The 16,054-nt window shown below is 41.4% G+C and overlaps 1 protein-coding gene across 1 annotated transcript in view; it reads right to left on the reverse strand.

The window, feature by feature from the left end:
* Positions 1 to 269: 269 nt before the first annotated feature.
* chka (choline kinase alpha) overlaps positions 270 to 16,054 on the reverse strand; it is a 30,176-nt gene continuing 14,391 nt past the window's right edge. The window contains exons 5-12 of the mRNA XM_023971333.1: positions 15,514 to 15,647; positions 14,818 to 14,922; positions 12,887 to 12,945; positions 12,681 to 12,768; positions 4,270 to 4,378; positions 4,060 to 4,166; positions 3,398 to 3,479; positions 270 to 2,298 (exon numbers count right to left, since the gene is read on the reverse strand). Of these exons, the coding sequence (XP_023827101.1) occupies positions 2,239 to 2,298; positions 3,398 to 3,479; positions 4,060 to 4,166; positions 4,270 to 4,378; positions 12,681 to 12,768; positions 12,887 to 12,945; positions 14,818 to 14,922; positions 15,514 to 15,647 (744 nt within the window). The 3' untranslated portion in view covers positions 270 to 2,238. The remainder of the gene's footprint in view (positions 2,299 to 3,397; positions 3,480 to 4,059; positions 4,167 to 4,269; positions 4,379 to 12,680; positions 12,769 to 12,886; positions 12,946 to 14,817; positions 14,923 to 15,513; positions 15,648 to 16,054) is intronic.

The following is a 16,054-nucleotide window of genomic DNA, read 5'->3' on the forward strand; positions in this document are numbered from 1 at the left end:
ACATGTGAACTCAAAGTAATACATGTGAAAATATGGTTTTAAATGTGAAATTTAAGTTCAACATGTGAAAACTGCTTGAAAATGTGATTTTCATATGTGAAACTGCAAATGTGACATGTCTTTTTGTAAGAGCAGTCACACAGACTAATATTATTTCTCGAATCAGGTGTGTGCACTGAAATAGTTTACTGCTTCATGTTTTCAATAATATGTTTAAAAATATTTTCATTGAATCCATAGTGAGACACTCACAAATGCAAGACTACACATTTTCTCTTTGCTGTAGTATTTATACAATGCAGTAGAAGGTACAGTAAATGTATGCACTTGCAATAGTGGTACATTTACAAAGCACTTAACCCTTACTATTTTATACAGTACATCTTTTCTTCTTTTAGAGTATTTGCATAGCTGTATAGCTAAGCAAGGCTAAATGTTTGCACAAAATAGAGTAGTTGGGATCCTTTCACAGCATAAACAAATTTGGACACTCAATTCAACTATCCATAAGTATACAATATACATTATCAACAATATTCAGTGTAATGTAGAGGAGCTCCTTCTTACCATGTTTGATAATCAATTACATGTACATTTTATTTGATCACTGTATTGGATGGCAAGACATGAAATACACCAAGGATGTACTCAGAAATTTGAATGTGACACTGTCAATTACATTTGAAAACAGTTGGATCAATTCTTATTTTGTCTCAAACTAATAATATAGCATGAAAGAGAGGTGTAAGGTATATACAAATATACACGTATACATGAGAATGGAATGTAGTTGGTCACACAATACTATAGGAGGTGTGGAGAAAACAGGAGTGAGACATATTTCATAGGAAAGAGACAACTTTCTTATTATGAAAAATACTTATTCCATTTGAGGAAAAAAATAGAAAAAGTGTATCTTAAAAAATAAACTGGGTCAGGAAAGTGCCACTAACCTCGTCCCTAGGCTAATTGCGTCCAAGCATTGGAAAGAAGTTTCTGGTGAACGAAAAAAAGTGACACTGACATTGTACATAACGATGACATTTCAAAGTGAAGGCTCATAACTGTCTCAATAACATTGTAACAAGATTAAATAAACATTTTTACATAAAACAAATATAATGATGAAATACAGAATACAAATTCATATATAAAACATCAATAATTATCACAGTTCGGTTATGAATTGGAAAAAAGTCAAGTAAATATTTCCAGTCCCCAAACATATTCTAAAGATATCAATATAAACATTCAAAACCTCTACATGAGGATTTTTGTAACACCTTGCTAACAGTTCTTCTCACAACTTCATCTACAACTGCTTAACCCAGCTGAATAACACAATAAGCATATATTTTGTATGTCTGTTTAAGTTAAAGCTAATAGCTTTGCTGCTTGCTATTTCCTTACCAATGTATTATCCAATGTGTTCATTATGAATATATCTGTTTAAATATCATTACTGGTTCAATGACATATTCAGAGCTGAAACCATTTCGGGGACTGTGTAAAGTAAGAGTAAGTACAGAGTAGAGTTGTGAGGTTACCATTACTACTGTGTTTCAGGTCACATTTTGCACATTATATTCACAGTACTGCAGGTGGGAAAAAATGCTGTTGGCCAGAGATGCTCCCATCTCATTGGCGGTTCTAGATATTTCCATATACAAGTCATTTTAGAGGAATTTCAGTTGATAAAGAATGGAGGAAAACTGAGCATGGATGCAAAGAACCAAACATAATCAATTGAAGTTGAGACACTGAGTCAACATGGCCATTTGGCTTATCACGGTTGGGTCACAGATTACTGGCTTTTCAATTAGCAAGGGTCATTGAGACTTCCTTTCTTTTCCACTATCCCAGTACATTTCCAAAGAGTAATAGACTTCCCAGAGATGTAACTCAGACCTCCTTTCAGAATGAAGATTTTTCTCCCGTCTTAATCTTTCTGATATTTTGTTGAAAAGACAAGCCAAGAACTATCTTGAGCATGTGTAATATTAGGAGCTTAATATTGTGTAAACACTGAGCAGCAACGCATGGGGCATAATTCAACACCAAACCAGATATTCATGGTTTCACTTTGGTCCATGCAATAACAACTGTAGTGAGCATGTCATTCCCAAAGCAGGAGGTCCCCATTAAGCATGGTCCTACACCCTGTCTGCATTCATTTCAGGTAAAGCGCTATTAATCCATTTATCTGCCACCTCCTTGTTACTATATGTGGTCCCTCACTTAGACACCCAGGCTCCGCTTCTGCTCAAAGTATGCATCAAACCTGGCCATGGCATACTCCTGTGGACAGACAGAGGAAAGAAAAATATTGGAACATTTGCACAGAATGGATTTCAGACAACAGATAAAGAGAAAGAAAAGGTATATATACTGTATATAGTTCAGCATAGAAAGGAAATATAACAGCGATAATCATTCTCAGACACATTCCCAGTGGTTCTCAGTTATCAGGTTGCCCTGACCATGGAAAATACTTGTGTATAGTTTCAGAGTAGTCTGTGAGACCAAACATGGCAAGGAACACACTGGCCTTAGAATCTTAATTTGACCAGTATTGTCATAGCAAAATAAGCCTGCAGCAACAGGATAAGAACGTTTAGTCCATAATGTTGCACGATTGGTGGTTAGGCTAGTAGCTGGACAATAGTAGGATATATGAAAAGTACAATACTGTTTTCACTGTGTTAGTGCAGGTTTTCAGTGAATGTATGTAAATCATGAAGCTCATCTAAATATCCTGTCTTACAGATGTAGGATCTTAATTTGAGACAGTTTGCTACAGCAGGAAAATAATTCTGGAGCAACAGGAAACTATTATGTGGATTCTAAATATTGGACATTTTTTGTAGGGGTTGATACATTTATTATTACGACAAATCAAGTCTGACATTCCTTTTAAACCTCAAATACACAACACATTTGCATTTCCTGCTGTGTTGGGAAATTCTCAGCAACAAAAGAGTGATCAAATTAAGATTCTACATCTGTATATAACATACACCACTGGGAAAAACTGGTTGAATCGATGTTGTTTCCACGTCACGTCAACAAAAAAATTCAATGTGATAATGTCGAATCACCGTGGAAAACTGATTGGATTTGAAAAAAAGTAATCAACGTAAGTGAACTTTTTCTTTCACCCAACGTTTTAACTAAATCCAAAGACATTGTGACATTTTTTGTTTTTTGTTGACTTCACCTTGAATTCACGTTAGTTGACAACTCAACCAAATGTAAATGAAAACTAAACATTGAACTGTGCCCTGTGCGACAATTCTCATTTATTTATATTTTGTTTGAGGGAGAATGGCTGTTTTGTTTATATCACAAATACAAATGCTTAAAACAAAAGCATGACAACCAGATAATGGACACCTACCATGTACCCAAACTCAATGGTGGAGATTCTCGCCTGAATCATCGACCACAGACCCCAGAAGAAGTGCGAAGCCAGAGCAAACCTGTGTAATTACCAACAGGCAAATGTTTCAATAAAACCGTGGACAAGCACATTGACAGTATGGTCCATTAAACATACAGCTGGGTGAACTGAGCAAACCTTTGGTCCACAGCAACGGCCACATGGAAATATGCTATTTCATCACTACTGGACTGATTCCAGGGTTATATTTCCCAGGGAGCATTTTACAGTAACCAAGAGGCCCAGTCTTATTGGTTCATTATTGTTATGATTTACTGCTGCTCTCTCAACAGGAGGCCATTATAAGTACTAAACCACAGGTATCCTCAGATTTGTAAAAAAAAGAAAAGAAAAACACTAAATCAACTTGTCCTCATATGTCCTGTGTGGTTCAGTTGGTAGAGCATAGTGCTTGTAATGCCAGGGTTGTGGGTTTGATTTCCATGTGGGAACAGTACAAAAATTGTATGCATTGTAAGACACCCTGGATAAGAGCATCCGCTAAAATAAAAAAATTAAATAATGACTCGAGGTGTAAATACTAATGTGGGGCACTGTCTGATACACAGTGCCAAACATTCAAGAGGAATGCCTTGGCCACTTCAACTTGGGGCCCTTACCTGTTGACTTCCACAAACAGCTCCTCTTTGAGTTTCATCTGATCTTCAGTACTCAGATTCTGAAATCCCTGGTCAGTCTCTGACAGGTAGCTTCCAATGAAATGCAGCTGCAAAGAGAAACATCACAAGGTTATTAGATGGCTTTTGCCTAAAAAGCCACTCATTCAGATTCAGAGGACAAAAAGCCTTCATTTTGTCATCCTTACTCACCTGTTGGGCTTTATTGGGATAATTCTTTGAGTTGACATGGAAAAATGGGAACTTGTCATTTGTGTAGTCATACATCCATTCACAGAAGTGGTTTCCTATGTCGAATCCCCTGAAAGAACAAAATATGTAGAGAAAAAAATAACATTAACAATGATATCACATTGGCCACGTCAGCAGTCCCGCCTGTAACACCAGATACGTATCTTATAAGCTTATTTTCACTACAAAGGCTGGTGCGGAAAGCTCACAGGGTCGGATTAACAAATCATAGGCCCAGGGGCTTTGGTTTTTTATTAATCAGTTACACAACCAAGGCAGGGCCCCCCAGTTACCCACGTGGGCCCCCTACATCCTCTCCTCCACCATCTGATGATTAGTATAGTGGAAGTAGGCTATCTACACTCATTGATAGTGGGTTCCTGTGGTTGGAGGTTGCAGTAAAAATTTAAAAAAAGTCTCTGCATCAAGGGCCCCCATAGGTATTGGGCCCCAGGGCATCAGCCCCTGTATTATTCAGGCCCTGACAGCCCAGTACATCACTGGTACTCTCTGTATATACAGTGCCTTCAGAAAGTATTCAGACCCATTTACTTTTTCCACATTTTGTTATGTTACAGCCTTATTCTAAAATCGATTCAATAAAACAATTTGCACAATCTACACACAATACCCCATAATGACAAAGCAAAAACTGGTTTAGAAAATGTTTGCACATTTGTTAAAAACGAAAAACAGAAATACCTTATTTACATAAGTATTCAGACCCTTTGCTTTGAGACTCGAAATTGAGCTCAGTTTCCATTGATCATCCTTGAGATGTTTCTACAACTTGGGGTCCACCTGTGGTAAATTCAATTGATTGAACAACATTTGGAAAGGCACATACCTGTCAATATAAGGTCCCAAAGTTGACAGTGCACGTCAGAGCAAAAACCAAGCCATGAGGTCGAAGAAACTGTCCGTAGAGCTCCGAGACAGGACTGTGTCGAGGAACAGATCTGGGGAAGAGTACCAAAACATTTCTGCAGCATTGAAGGTCCCCAAGAACACAGTGGTCGCCATCATTCTAAAATTTAAGAAGTTTGTAAACACCAAGACTCTTCCTAGAGCTGGCTGACCCAGCAAAACTGAGCAATCGTGGGAGAAGGGCCTTGGTCAGAGATTCCGATGGTCACTCTGACAGAGCTCTAGAGTTCCTCTGTGGAGATGGGAGAAGGCCAACCATCTCTGCAACCCTCCACCAATTTGGCCTTTATGGCAGAGTGGCCAGACGGAAGCCACTCCTCAGTAAAAGGCACATGACAGCATGCTTGGAGTTTGCCGAAAGAATCTCAGACACCGAAAGAATCTCAGACCATGAGAAACAAGATTCTCTTGTCTGATGAAACCAAGATTGAACTATTTTGTCTGAATGCCAAGGGTCACGTCTGGAGGAAACCTGGCACCATCCCTACGGTGAAGCATGGTGGTGGCAGCATCATGCTGTGGGATGTATTTCAGCGGCAGGGACTGGACATCTAGTCAGGATCGAAGAAAATATGAACGGAGCAAAGTAGTGAGAGAGATRCTTGATGAAAACCTGCTCCAGAGCACTCAGGACTTCAGACTGAGGTAAAGGTTCACCTTCCAACAGGACAACGACCCTAAGCAAACAGCCAAGACAACGCCGGAGTGGCTCTGGGACAAGTCTCTAAATGTCCTTGAGTGGCCCAGCTAGAGCCCAGCCCGGACATGAACTCGATCGAACATGTGAAAATAGCTATGCAGCGATGCTCCCCATCCAACCTGACAGAGCTTGAGAGGATCTGCAGAAATTAATGGGAGAAACTCTTCCAAATACAGGTGTGCCAAGCTTGTAGCGTCATTCCAAAGAAGACTTGAGGCTGTAATCGCAGCCGAAGGTGCTTCAATAAAGTACTGAGAAAAGGTCTGAATACTTATGTAAATGTGATACATCAGGTGTTTTTATTTATATAAATTAGCGAAAATTTCTAAAAATTATTTTTATTTAACCTTTATTTAACTAGGCAAGTCAAACGGCCTCCTGCGGGGACGGGGCTGGGATTAAAAATAAATATAAAATTAAAATATAGGACAAAACACACATCACAAAAAGAGAGACACCCGAACACTACATAAAGAGACACCACAGATAGCAAGATGGCGCCGACAGAGATGGACGCCTCGCTTCAAGCCCTTTGGAAACTATGCAGGAATTTGTTTTTTAATGTATTATTTCTTACATTGTCAGGCCAGAAAATCTTAAGTGTTATTACACACAGCTGGGAAGAACTATTGGATATACAAGGCTACCTGAAATGTTTGTTGTCAACTTCCAGTTGAAGTCGGAAGTTTATATACACCTTTACCAAATACATTTAAACTCAGTGTTTCACAATTCCTGACATTTAATCCTAGTAAAAATTCCCTGTCTTAGGTCAGTTAGGATCCCCACTTTATTTTAAGAATGTGAAATGTCAGAATAAAAGTAGAGAGAATTATTTATTTCAGCTTTTATTTCTTTCACCACATTCCCAGTGGGTCAGAAGTTTACATACACTCAATTAGTATTTGGTAGCATTGCCTTTAAATTGTTTAACTTGGGTCAAACATTTCAGGTAGCCTTTCACAAGCTTCCCACAATAGGTTGGGTGAATTTTGGCCCATTCCTCCTGACAGAGTTGCTGTAACTGAGTCAGGTTTGTAGGCCTCCTTGCTCGCACACGCTTTTTCAGTTCTGCCCACAAATGTTCTATAGGATTGAGGTCAGGGCTTTGTGATGGCCACTCCAATACCTTGACTTTGTTGTCCTGAAGCCATTTTTCCACAACTTTGGAAGTATGCTTGGGGTTATTGTCCATTTGGAAGAACCATTTGCGACCAAGTTTTAACTTCCTGACTGACGTCTTGAGATGTTGCTTCAATATATCATGCTTTTGAGCACTGGCTTCTTCCTTGCTGAGCGGCCTTTCAGGTTATGTCGATATAGGACTTGTTTTACTGTGGATATAGATACTTTTGTACTTTTTTCCTCCAGCATCTTCCCAAGGTCCTTTGCTGTTGATCTGGGATTGATTTGCACCAAAGCACGTTCATCTCTGGGAGACAGAACGCGTCTCCTTCCTGAGCGGTATGAGGGCTGTGTGGTCCCATGGTGTTTATACTTGCGTACTATTGTTTGTACAGATGAACGTGGTACCTTCAGGCATTTGGAAATTGCTCCCAAGGATGAACCAGACTTGTGGAGGTCTACAATTTTTGTTCTGAGGTCTTGGCTGATTTCTTTTGATTTTCCCATGATGTCAAGCAAAGAGGCACTGAGTTTGAAGGTAGGCCTTGAAATACATCCCCAGCACCTCCAATTGACTCAAATTATGTCAATTAGCCTATCAGAAGCTTCTAAAGCCACGACATAATTTTCTGGAATTTTCCAAGCTGTTTAAAGGCACAGTCAACTTAGTATATGTAAACTTCTGACCCACTGGAATTGTGATAAGTAAAATAATCTGTCTGTAAACAATTGTTGGGAAAATTACTTGTGTCATGCACAAAGTAGATGTCCTAACCTACTTGCCAAAACTATAGTATGTTAACAAGAAATTTGTGGAGTGGTTGAAAAACAAGTTTTAATGAGACCAACCTAAGTGTATGTAAACTTCCGACTTCAACTGTAAGAGRGACGTCAACTTACCAACATTACGACCAGGAATATGACTTTTCTGAAGCGGCTCCTTTGTTCAGACCTCCACCCTGGACATTGGATCTAATCCCAGAGGCCGACCCAAAACAATGTCGTCGCCGCAGGAGAGGCAGACGGAGTGGCCTCCTGGTCAGACTTAGAAGGTGAGCACACCACCCACCGCTTCCAAGCATTTAGTCACCAATGTCCGGGCTCTAGACAACATTGTGGACGAAATTAGGGCACAAGTTGCCTTCCAGAGAGACATCAGAGATTGTAACATTCTCTGTTTCATGGAAACATGGCTCACTCTGAATATATGTTGTCAGAGTCGGTACAGCCACCGGGTTTCTTCAAGCGTCGCACCGAGAGAAACAAACATCTCTCTGGTAAGAAGAAGGGCGGGGATGTATGCCTCATGATTAACAACTCATGGTGTAACAATAATAACATACAGGAACTCAAGTCTTTTTGTTCATCTGACCTTACATTCCTTACAATCAAATGCCGAACGCATTATCTCCCAAGAGAATTCTCTTCAATTATAGCCACAGCCGTGTATATCCACCCCCTCCCCCCCAAGCAAATACCTCGACGGCCCTGAAAGAATTTCACCGGACTCTATGTAAACTGGAAACCATATATCCTGAGGCTGCATTTATTGTAGCTGGGGATTTTAACAAAGCTAATCTGAGAAGAAGGCTACCTAAATTCTACCAGCACATTGACTGGACCACTACTGCTCTAACTTCCACGATGCATACAAGGCCCTCCCCTGCCCTCCCTTCAGCAAATCCGACCACAACTCCATCTTGCTCGTACCATCCTATAGGTAGAAAATCAAACAGGAAGTACCCATGACGAGAACGATTCAACACTGGTCTGACCAATCGGAATCTAAGCTTCAAGATTGTTTTGATCACATGGACTGGAAAAAGTTCCGGGAAGCCTAAGACAATAACATCGATTTATATGCTGACTTGGTGAGTGAGTTTATTATGAAGTGTATTGGAGCTGTTCTACCCACTGTGACTATTAAAACCTACCCCAACCAGAAACCGTGGATTTMACGACGGCATTCTGGCAAAACTGAAAGRGCGAACCACCGCATTCAACCATGGAAAGAGGTCGTGGAATATGTCCAAATATAAACAGTGTAGTTATTCCCTCTGGAAGGCAATCAAACAAGCAAAGTCGCAATTCAACGGCCCAGACACGAGATGTATGTGGCAGGGTCTACAGGCAATTACGGACTACAAAAATAAAACCAGCCATGTCATGGACACCGACGTCTTGCTTCCAGACAAGCTAAACACCTTCGCCCGCTTTGAGGATAATACAGTGCCACCGACGCGGGCCGCTACCAAGGACTGCGGGCCCCCCCGTTCCTTCTCCGTGGCTGACGTTAGTACGACATTTAAACGTGTTAACCCTCGCAACGCTGGTGGGCCAGACAGCATCCCGAGCTGCGTCCTTAGAGCATGCGCAGACCAGCTGGCTGGTGTGTTTACGGACATTTTCAATCGCTCCCTATCCCAGTCTGCTGTCCCCACATGCTTCAAGATGGCCACCATTGTTCCTGTACCCAAAAAGGCAAAGATAACTGAACTAAATGACTACCGCCCATAGCACTCACTTCTGTCATCATGAAGTGCTTTGAGAGACTAGTCAAGGATCAAATCACCTCCCCCTTACCTGCCACCCTAGACCCACTTCAGTTTGCATACCGCCCCAACAGGTCCACAGACGATGCAATCGCCATCACACTGCACACTGCCCTATCCCATCTGGACAAGAMGAATACCTATGTAAGAATGCTGTTCATTGACTACAGCTCAGCATTCAACACCATAGTACCCTCCAAGCTCATCATTAAGCTTAAGGCCCTGGGTCTCAACCCCGCCCTGTGCAATTGGGTCCTGGACCTTCTGACGGCCGCCCCCAGGTGGTAAAGGTAGGAAACAACATCTCCACTTCGCTGATCCTCAACACTGGGGCCCCGCAAGGGTGCATGCTCAGCCCCTTCCTGTACTCCCTGTTCACCCATGACTGTGTGGCCATGCACGCCTCCAACACAATCATCAAGTTTGCAGACGACACAACAGTAGTGGGCTTGATTACCAACAACGACGAGACAGGCTACAGGGAGGAGGTGAGGGCACTCGGAGTGTGGTGTCAGGAAAATAACCTCTCACCCAACATCAACAAAACAAAGGAGATGATCGTGAACTTCAGGAAACAGCAGAGGGAGCACCCCCTTATCCACATCGACGGGACAGTAGTGGAGAAGGTGGAAAGTTTTCAGTTCCTCAGCATACACATCACAGACAAACTGAAATGGTCTACCCACACAGACAGCGTGCTGTTGCGCCTCTTCAACCTCAGGAGGCTGAAGAAATTTGGCTTGTCACCTAAAACTCTCAAAATTTTACAGATGCACAATCGAAAGCATCCTGTCAGATTGTAACACCGGTACGGCAACTGCACACCCTCAACCGCAAGGCTCTCCAGTGGGTAGTGCGGTCTGCACAACGCATCACCGGGGGCAAACTACCTTCCCTCCAGGACACCTACAGCACCCGATGTCACAGGAAGGCCAAAAAGATCATCAAGGACAACAACCACCCGAGCCACTGCCTGTTCACCCCGCTATCATCCAGAAGACGAGGTCAGTACAGGTGCAAAAAAACAGCTTCTATCTCAATGCCATCAGACTGTTAAACAGCCATCACTAACATATAGAGGCTGCTGCCAACATACAGACCAAAATCACTGGCCACTTTAATATATGGATTTAATAAAGGTATCACTAGTCACTTTAAATAATGCCACTTTAATAATGTTTACATATCCTACATTACTCCTCTCATATGTATATACTTTATTTCATACCATCTATTGCATCTTGCCTATGCCGCACGGCCATCACTCATCCATATATTATATATTTATATGTTTATATCTTATATCAGATTCCATCCCTTTACACTTGTGTGTATAAGGTAGTTGTTGTGAATTTTGTTAGATTACTTGTTGGTTATTACTGCACTGTCAGAACTAGAACCACAAGCATTTCGCTACACTCGCCATAACATCTGCTAACCATGTGTATGTGACAAATACAATTTGATTTGACCTAAGATAACATACCATGGCAGCAACACATGAAAACACAGCATGGTAGCAACACAACATGGTAACAACATGATAGCAACACAGATTGATGAGGGAAAAAAACAATTTAATAAATTGTAGAATAAGGCTGAAGCCTAACAAAATGTGGAAAAAGTCAAGGGGTCTGACTACTTTCTGAAGGCACTGTAGCTTCATTCTTATGTTTTATTTCTATTGTGTTTCTATTTTCTTCTTCTGCGTTGTCGGTAAGGGCTTGTAAAGTAAGCCTTTCATTGTATGGTCTACACTTGTTGTATTCAGCCCCTGTGACAAATACGTCTGGTCTACACTTGTTGTATTCAGCCCCTGTGACAAATACGTCTAGTCTACACTTGTTGTATTCAGCCCCTGTGACAAATACGTCAGGTCTACACTTGTTGTATTCAGCCCCTGTGACAAATAAGATTTGATTTGACTTATTGCCACATGTATTCAGGATTATGATTCCTTGGGCTCTTTCCTTGCTTGCCCAAATGAAAACTAGACCTACAGTAAAATGTTCCCATAGCAAAGGAAGAGACGTTCTCACAAAGGGAGTGAAAATAGGTAGCTCTTTGCGAAGGGAATCACAGTTGCTGTGGAAACCAGACAAAAGGAACAACTTGGAAGCTAAACTCCATTCCAACCTTTCTCTACCCGTGGCTGCGGCAATATGGGTCAGTGTTGAAAACCTGTACAGTTCAAGCGAGCCACACTAGCTGCCAATGAACCCGACTTGGAAGAAAAACAGTGGGAAAACAAACAAAATGTGTGTCTAATATGGGCCTCCTTGGACTTTTGTCATTGCGTACAGATGTCCATTAGACTTAATAATTTTTTATTATGAGCACCCAGCTTCCTAAACATGATCTATGTTTTACCCTAGAGCCCCATACAATCAAAGCTTCGGGGAGGACACAGGAGATCCCAGTGAAACCTGATCCGGCTTGAGAATGAGGAGCACGTGTGGTGACGTACAATGACCATGAGAGAGCCTGAGGGTCAGGAGGGGGGTGGGCTGTTTTGACGGTACTAACTTAGCTGTGAGCCAAGGCCAACAACAGTGAAGGTCCTTTCCGAGAAATGGGGCACTCATGAATTCCACACTTTACAAAAAAACTCAATACTAAGTGGTACAGGAAAAACTACAGTAAAAGACTGGATGGATTGTTTGGTCGGTCTAGCTGGCTTGTTTACATGATAAAATAAGACTCAGAAACCCAGATGTTTTGGATCACAAATATGTGCGGCTATGTTCTTGTCTTAAATGTTGTAAAAAACATGATAAATACAAACTACCTGGGTAAATTCCTTCCATCCCTCTCTGTGTTACAGCAGACATTAAATACGATTTACATTCTGCAGAGAAAGTGTCACCTTGGACAGACAGTGTGGCCAATGTTTACTGCTGGATCTAGCTCCTTTTCTGAGGAATGTGCTTCAGCTCTCAGAAACCCAAAGAAATGCTGTACATTTGTACATTCAGTATACATGTTTTGTCTTTGACTTGGAAGTAAAGGGGATGATTACAGTAATAAAGGGGATGATTACAGTATGCACTAGGGCCTGAGTTACAGACCTGTAGTTATAACTGCTGTATTCAAAGTCAATCAGCATGAGCTTCTGTCCGTCAGAGCCCTCACGACCACTGAGGAGCAGGACATTTCCTAAAGGATGACAGGAATAATTACTACACCACACACATGCACACAGTACAATACCTTGTATTTAAAATACTATCTTCACTAGCTTTACACAAAGCAATACTATGCCTAAGATCCTTACCCTCTTGACAGTCATTGTGGCAGAAAACAACAGGGGAGTGAGTGGAGTCCAGCAAAGATCTACAAAGAAAAACAAGCCATATTTCAGCAGGTAAGAAGCAGAAGTTAGAATGCATTTGGAAGTATTCAGACCGTGACTTTTTACACATTTTGTTACGTTACAGCCTTATTCTAAAATGAATTAAATCGTTTTTTCCCCCTCATCAATTTACACACAATAKCCCATAATGACAAAGAGAAAACTGTTTTTTAGGTATGAAATGTCACCTTAACATAAGTATTCAGACCCTTTATTCAGTACTTTGTTGAAGTACCTTTGGCAGCAATTACAGCCTTGAGTCTTCTTGGGTACGACGCTATAAGCTTGGCACACCTGTATTTGGGGAGTTTCTCCCATTCTTCTCTGCAGATCCTATCAAGCTCTGTCAGGTTGGATGGGAAGCGTCGCTGCATAGCTATTTTCAGGTGTCTCCAGAGATTGGGTTCAAATCCGAGCTCTGGCTGGGCCACTCAAGGACATTCAGAGACTTGTCCGAAGCCAATCCTGTGTTGTCTTGGCTGTGTGCTTAGGGTCGTTGTCCTGTTGGAAGGTGAACCTTCGCCCCAGTCTGAAATCCTGAGCAGGTTTTTATCAAGGATCTCTCTGTACTTTGCGCCGTTCATCTTTCCCTAGATCCTGACTAGTCTTCCAGTTTCTGCCGCAGAAAAACCTCCCCACAGCATGATGCTGGCAACACCATGCTTCAACGTAGGGATGGTGCCAGGTTTCCTCCAGACGTGACACTTGGCATTCAGGCAAAATAGTTCAATCTTGGTCAGTCCAGAGAATCTTGTTTCTCATTGTCTGAGAGTCCTTTAGGTGCCTTTTGGCAAACTCCAAGTGGGCTGTCGTGTGCCTTTTACTAAGGAGTGGCTTCCGTCTGGCCACTCTACCATAAAGGCCTGATTGGTGGAGTGCTGCAGAGATGGTTGTCCTTCTGGAAGGTTCTCCCATCTCCACAGAGGAACTCTGGAGCTCTGTCAGAGTGACCATCGGATTCTTAGTCACCTCCCTGACCAAGGCCCTTCTCCCCCAATTGCTCAGTTTGGCCGTGCGGCCAGCTCTAGGAAGAGTCTTGGTGGTTCCAAACTTCTTCCATTTAAGAATGATGGAGGCTACTGTGTTCTTGGGGACCTTCAATGCTGCAGAACATTTTTGGTACCCTTCCCCAGATCTGTGCCTCGACACAATCCTGTCTCTGAGCTCTACGGACAATTCCTTCGACCTCATGGCTTGGATTTTTGCTCTGACATGCACTGTCAACTGTGGGACCTTATATAGACAGGTGTGCCTTTCCAAATCATGTCCAATCAATTGAATTTACTACAGGTGGACTCCAATGAAATCGTAGAAACATTTCAAGGATGATCAATGAAAACAGGATGCACCTGAGCTCAATTTCGAGTCTCATAGCAAAGGGTCTGAATACTTATGTAAATAAGGTATTTCTGTTGTTTATATTTTTAATACATTTGCTAACATTTCTAAAAACCTGTTTTCGCTTTGTCATTATGGGGTATTTTGTATAGATTTATGAGGGGGGGAAATTATGTAATGCATTTGAGAATAACGCTGTAACGTAACAAAATGTGGAAAAAGTCAAGTGGTCTGAATACTTTCCGAATGCACTGTATATGCCCACTAGTTCACTGTTTACCCCCCAAAAAACAGAATGCCAAATTCCAGCACATATTTCAACCACTCAGAAAACAGAGTCTTTGTATGGAATTATTGGCTTATTGTTGTTGACTGGATTCCACACCAATTTATTGGAAAACACCACGTGACTATTACAAAACTGAATTACTGCATATACATGTAATCATGTCTGTTCCTGTGTGCTTAGTCTAAAAGGTGTTATGTACGTGATTCAGGAACCAGGGTGGCCTTACTTGAGACTCTCCATCTCCTGGGGCAGATTATAGCTCCTCAGACGGGCAAACTTGCYAATGTGGGACTCCCTGGTGAAGGTTAGTCTCATCACCTGGTTCAGGTACCTGTGGATAGGGGAAACATCAGGACAGTCAGGGTACGTATGGGATACAAGAGGTTGTAGAGTTTAAAGATAAGAGAGATATCACTATTTTATCACAGCGATGATGATAATGCACTTCTTGTCTATACTCGTACAAATGACGCATTATTTGTGAGGACAAGCAACTTTTRCTCTGTGATTTCCTTGAAACTATCCTTAGACCACGAAGCAGGTCAACAAGTCAATATTTCACTCCGATAAGCTAATCCATTAAACAATGTATATGCCCTGTTTTAACTGTAAGCAAATACTGTAAGTCAATTAACTAGGCCATTCATAAAACACATAATCAACAGGAAGGCAAAGAACATTCACCAAGACTGTTATTGGCGTGTTGTTTTATTCTACAAATACTTCGGGAAACATACTTTGGCTCTCTGTTATTCTCAAACCAGGTGACTTGAGGATTGACCAACAAAAGCAAACTAGCAACCATTTTGTAAGAGGAGATATGTGTGATAGCTAATGTTGTTTGGAGCTTTCAGTGAGGTCAGGTTAGGCAAAGAGGGTTTACAGTTTCTATTGGAAATTGCATTATAAGAGACCAACTCACTTGTCGATAGTTCCAAACAGCCATTTGGGCTCCTTGTTGAAAGGCATCCTCATACCATGGAACTTGGCCATCTTCTCAGCTATTTCAGCAGATATGCTTGGCATGCTCAGCTCATCTGTGTCCAATTTGCGACTCTATTAACACAAAGAGATCAAGGAAGGCAGGTCTTCAAGTCTTAGCTGAATACAGCTTGTCTTAAATCCCATCAAGCTGACAACTTTTTATGCAACAATAAACAGAGACAACATTATCAACTGCTGACAGGGTTGTCAAAAAGATTGGAGGATATAACCAGCTCCATTGCCTTCTTCCCTCCACTCAACACTAACAGTTTAAGATTTTATCACAGCAGAAGCTGCTTAAAGGCCATTTGCTTGACCTCTGTGGTTTCTTGGTCTCTGAGGACTTTAAGTGGATAACTAAAACATCTTTACTGCTGTTCTAAAAAATGTATTAAGATATACAGTACCAGTCAAGAGTTTGGATACACCTACTCATTCAGTGGGTTTTCTTTCTTTCTTTCTTTTTACTATTTTCTACA

The sequence above is a fragment of the Salvelinus sp. IW2-2015 genome, linkage group LG26 (genome assembly GCF_002910315.2).
Source record: "Salvelinus sp. IW2-2015 linkage group LG26, ASM291031v2, whole genome shotgun sequence".
Classification (NCBI taxonomy): Eukaryota; Metazoa; Chordata; class Actinopteri; order Salmoniformes; family Salmonidae; genus Salvelinus; species Salvelinus sp. IW2-2015.